Source organism: Penaeus japonicus, unplaced genomic scaffold (genome assembly GCF_977035675.1).
Source record: "Penaeus japonicus unplaced genomic scaffold, GWHDUDI00000001_assembly GWHDUDI00000012, whole genome shotgun sequence".
In the NCBI taxonomy this organism is placed as follows: domain Eukaryota; kingdom Metazoa; phylum Arthropoda; class Malacostraca; order Decapoda; family Penaeidae; genus Penaeus; species Penaeus japonicus.
The window spans coordinates 1,752,092-1,757,843 of NW_028234414.1; the positions used below are offsets into that span (position 1 = coordinate 1,752,092).

At 38.9% G+C, this 5,752-nt stretch overlaps 1 protein-coding gene across 1 annotated transcript; it reads left to right on the forward strand.

Annotated features, from left to right (window-relative positions):
* The first annotated feature begins 4,161 nt into the window (after positions 1 to 4,161).
* Positions 4,162 to 5,547, forward strand: LOC147470713 (uncharacterized). Its single transcript, XM_086542256.1, has 2 exons — positions 4,162 to 4,303; positions 4,890 to 5,547. Exons 1-2 carry the CDS (start codon positions 4,292 to 4,294, stop codon positions 5,352 to 5,354), a joined length of 477 nt encoding a protein of 158 aa, XP_086398382.1. The 5' UTR covers positions 4,162 to 4,291; the 3' UTR covers positions 5,355 to 5,547.
* The last annotated feature ends 205 nt before the right edge of the window (positions 5,548 to 5,752 follow it).

The following is a 5,752-nucleotide window of genomic DNA, read 5'->3' on the forward strand; positions in this document are numbered from 1 at the left end:
ATTTTGATCTTGGTTTGACTATCCTTTTATTGGGTCGTTTGGTCTAGTTGGTATAGTATTGCATTCTCCATCTTGCTCTTGCCAAAATAGACGTCTTGGTGCAACAGTAAGAACGTGAACTATAGCAATCTAGTTCTGACAAACGTTTATTTTTATCAAGGGACAAATTATTGTGATCACATATAGCATTACGTCTCCTAAAAAGCACAATTACTCTTGAACAGCTGACAAGGAAAACATTAACTACATTGTTCACTACAATCGATAATTTGACAAAGTAATGCAAGTTACTTCCGTGTCCGCTTTTCATTTCCCAGTTCCTAAACAATGGCGCCAAAAGTGACGAAGCGATTCCATTTTTTGAAAGGTCATTGTGTCCTTCACGCTGGATCTTCTACAAGACTAATCACACGTTGGTAACTTCCTTTTATTATTAGTTAGCAATATCGACTTATTATATACCAAAATTATGTTTCCTATTTCAAATCAACAGTGCTATAGTGTCTCTCTCTTTATTAGGAATCCGATCCTATCCATATGTAATTAAATCCAAAGGAGGGATTCAAATATCTTAAGATTCACTTTGTTTCCTAAAGCTTTCTTAGATCTATAGGATAAAGATAGAATGTAATCTTTGTAAGTTTCCCATTGCTTTCCCCTTTCGACTTACTGAAACCTTCATCCTGATTGTTCAGCGAGAAGTGTGTCTTCGGTGACTGCTAGCTAAAGGGGGGGACAGGCGTAGGATGGGTTTTGTTTGCATGGCTTCCAAGCAGTGCATCGGTGGTTTGGGTTGGAGGTCAGAAGCCTCGTCGAGGCCTTAATGTTTATTTTTGGAGGAGGCGTCTGCCCTTGCTCGCTTTGTTTGCTTGCTGTGCTTTCTTGTTTACTCTTGATTTAAATAACTACATTTCAATGTAGGGTAGTTGCCTTTATATTGATATAAAGGATGTTGTGGGTTATGTACTTGTACATAGTTTACTTAAAATCAACGAGCGTTGTCTCTAGGTGTTGTCCGTGCGTGTGCACGCGCGTGGCCGTGGACATAGACATAATCGTGGGCGTGAAATTTGCGGACGATTATGGGTATGGTCACGGAAGCGACGCACTCACGGTCAGACAAAGACCTGGTCTGCTGTATACATACACATATATACACTTATATATGCATTTATGTACATGCTTATACACATGTACACGTATTTATGTATATGTATATATATATATATATATATATATATATATATATATATATATATATTTCTCTCTCTCTCTCTCTCTCTCTCTCTCTCTCTCTCTCTCTCTCTCTCTCTCTCTCTCTCTCTCTCTCTCTCTCTCTCTCTCTTTTTCTCTCTCTCCAGAGAGCATGAGAGAGAACATTAACGAGAACCACGAGAGCACAGGTGATGTTTTTTCCCCCCGAGAGAGAGCATGGTGCATGGCATATGAGCCATGAGAGCTTAATGTTTTTTATTATGAGAACATGAAAGAGAACATGAACGAGAACCACGGGCGAGAACATGGATTTTTTTTTCTTTTTTTTTATGCCTGGTTTCCTCCCGATCTGTCATACATGCTGTGATACATGGCAGGTCTGGGTGACCCCTACGGCATGTGTCTTCGTCAACCAGTCTCCTTTTATACTCCCGCGGACAAGGACACGCCCTCTAGTGCTTTACGTGACAACGAAGTCTTCGGCCAAAACTCTGTTGCGGATTGTTGCAAAATGATTTTTCAAAGAGGCTAAATGACAATTCCGTGTCAGATTTGCGAAGAGGTTTTGGCTTCGGAGGACAAGCCGGTCGCTTTTCAGTTACTCTATTCATGATTTATGGGGATTTAGGGGAACTAGTAAATCATTTTTGAATCTAATATATGACTTCTTTAAAGTAAGAATCACTCTGAGGGAATGCAAATATTAAAACGAAATGAATTACATGAATAATTATTAGAAACACTAAATAAAGGAATGAACAACAGGCGTGGATTAGATTCTAAAAAGCCAAGCATCAGTTGAAGGCCATTATGACCTTTGAGGAAACGAAATCCCTGTCCGCAGCATTGTTCAGAACTCGGAGCTCATGAACAGACACGGAAGCGACGGACTTCTTAACACTTCGCTAAAAAACGGAGTGAATTACAGAGGCTTCGGATTCACTTTTAAGACGATATATCAACGGGTTTACTGTGTGTCTGATGAAAGATGGTGCAGACGTTTTGCCTTTTAGTGATTATTGAAGAAATAGATTTTTGCAAAGCCTATCGTCTATTTGTATCTTTGTATTAACGCACACGCACACACACATATGTATACATAAATGTGTACATATATATATATTATATATATATGCATATATGTATATATATATATCACTTTTTTGTTTAGCCTGATAAAGATAATCTCCACGCGGCTGATAAACAAACCATGCACTGATACAGGAAGACGAGCAAAATGAGTCCCCTCACATGCCACAACTGATGCTGGACATGTTCGGATCATGTTACAGTCAAACGATGGATGCGGCGGATCGGTTTGCGTGTTGTTCACGAAATGACATTGAATCTTCGGTTTAGTGCCATATCTATGCTACTATATAACATCAGAATTGATCTTGGGCCTCATTTAGAACAGACTCACTAAACCTGTCTGATCAACACAAACATAGAATAAGCAAACTGTCTCCTAACTACAGAGTTGAAGTATTTTCCGTCAAGAAGCTCCTACAGCTGACAGTGATATCGGAAATCGACGTTGCTTTCAAAATTCAGCTTCAGCAGAACCCAGAGCAAACTGTGTCTCATAATAGCGCTGTTTACTAAATGAATCCACGATTTGAGTCGAGCTGTTACGCCAGCATGAAGCTAGCAGTCACGGCGGCTACGACCATCCTGTGCATGGCCTCGCTGATAATTTCCTATCCCATTGAAGAGAGTCCATCGGGTCATGCAGTCATCATGAACAGCACAGTAGTCGAACTGCATTACAATGAAGAGGCCTTCATCTACTGCATGGCAAATGGAACGAGTCTCAGCAACATGCACCTGTACAGCGTGGAGTGGTACGACCGCAACGGCTCCCTTGTTCCCAGATGGTCAACGGAGATGCAACGCGTGTCTTCGCTGGGATCCGGGGCCTTCCTACCCCACTCGTACCTCATTTTCCATCAGTTTGATAACCACAGTGTCGGGATATACACTTGCAAAGTGAGTTTTGACGAAGCTGTCCTCTCTTCCTCCTCCGTCACCATTTGCGAGTCTTCGGAGAGCAGCTCACCGGTAACATGATCATCAAACATTTGGTAACCTATGAAAAATTGCATACTTAAGCTGTTAGTAAATAATGAAATTTGTAAAATAATGCTTTCTATATCCTTCCAGCTTTGCGTATTATTTACACAATCCATATATTCTAATCCCTTTAACACTATTTGAATGTCTATACCTGTAACTATATATGTGTGGATGACGGTGATTATTCTTATGTATTCATATGAATGGAAATATTTGTCACTGATCTGATCTTTAATAAACATCTTTATTAATAATAAAAAATCTAGGGTATAATGTATCATAGCACACTACATATTCCATGCGTTTCACTGAATAGCGCAAATGTTTGTTGACTCAATTTGGAATTTTCTTACCATCCACTGTCGGAGCATAATGTTATACTTATAACATATCTTTTGAATAGTGATAATTTTTTTTTACACCAAAAACTATGATTAATAGGCAGAAATTAAAAAAAAACCCTCTTAAGATATATGAGGGCAACCTTTGTTTTTCATTTGTCAAATAAGACTCAAGCTAGGGTCATCGAAAAGGAAATGCAATTACATTACTAAGATTCCCAAACAACGGAATACTGTCCTATTAATGAGAAATTATCTGTTAGATTCGTGTATTATTATAATAATCGTTATAATATTAATGATAACAAAATTGATACTGAAAATGATGGCGATAATGATAAATCTGCCATGAAGGAGGACAATCTTGAAAATTAATAATGTGAAGTAAATCTTGACAAATATTTCATGAACATACCTAGCTGTAACTACATCCACACACAAACAGACATATATGTGTGTAGGTACTATATGTTCTTATGTGTTTTACACAAAAGGAAACATTTTGAAAAATCAGTGCACTTTATCGGAGGTCGCAAATGGGCTTTCCAGGAAGTGAAACTCGCCACGTCACCGAAGTTCCAGTGGGCGTGCCTTTGTTGTTAGAAGTATAAAAGCGGACGCTTGGTCGACGAAGACACAGTTTCCTGCGAACGATCATCATGAAAGTCTTGGTGAGTTGAAGTCACCAGGCAAGGATTGTTATTGAAACTGCCAGAACCTAACAGGATATTAGCCTTACTATTTTTGAAAAAAGTGGGATAGTATTAGAAATAACCATTTTTTTTTGTCTACTGACGTCATCAACATTATCATTTCGCATCCTATTCATGATTATCGTCTATGTTGTTATAATTACCATCACTATTATGATTAATATCATAATTGTTATCATAGTTATAATTATTATAATTACTTTCGTCATTGTTATTGATACTGTAATGTCATTACATATTATCACCAATCATTATCCTTAGGATAATTAACAATGTCCTTATTGCTCTTTACTTATCACTGAAACTAGTCACAATAAAATACGTATGATAGGTAGTGACATTTACCTCTTTAGACGAGGCAAATGACGAAACTATTAAAGATGAATCCAAGTGGATTCGAAACATTATGATCCATTATTTATGATTATTCTATGATTTTGGTTGTGCTACATTTTATCTGAGGTCACAAGTTACTACGTTTGTAACTTTGCTCATAGTTATTACTGTTATAATTGTTACTATCACGCCCACCATCCTGTTCCAGGCTGCCTTTGGTATGTTGGGCGTCCTCCTTGTGGCGAGTGGAAGAGCCGATCCGCTTCCAGATGCTGAGCCTGGACACTTCCATAGAGGTTTCAGTTCAGGATTCAGTCATGGCTTCAGCAGAGGTTTCGGAGGTCATGGCAGAGGTTTCAGTGCGTACCGTGGGAAGAGAAGCGCTGAAGCCAGTCCTGATCCCGTAGCCTTGGCTTCAGCTGAGCCTTTTCCTGAAGCTGATCCAGCTCATCACTTCGGAGGAGGTCGTGGCTTTGGCTTCGGAGGTTTGAGGAGCCACGGAACCTTCGGAGGTCACGGAGGTTTCGTTGGATCCTCGTACAGGCGAGGCAAGAGGAGCGCTGAAGCCGATCCTGAGGCTGATCCCGGACACCGTTTCAGCAGCTTCCATGGAGGCTCACGAGGCTTCAGCTTCGGAGGACATGGCGGCCGCGGCTACGGCTTCTATGGATGAGACTATTCATGGTTTATGTCTACGAGATTTTAGGAAACTAATAGATTCCATCGACTCTGAATTCCATTATTATTTCACCCAAAGTAATAAACAAAATTGCCAACGAAAATATAAAATTATTTGGAAAATTATAATAGTTTCTACATTTGTGGCGTTATAATGATAATGCCTTTTACATAATAAAAATGTCAGGTTAAAGGTTGTAAAATAAGGTTAATAGCAATAAAAGTAATAAGTAAGTGAATCAATTAAAATTAGATAAGATAAATGAACTATTAAAGCATCAAGAGATATGACACAAATCTGAAATAATCATAATGACAAGACATGCACACACACACACACATACCCATGTCATACCCATGTATGTCTGTTTTAGCAAGGCTGAGAATCGGGAA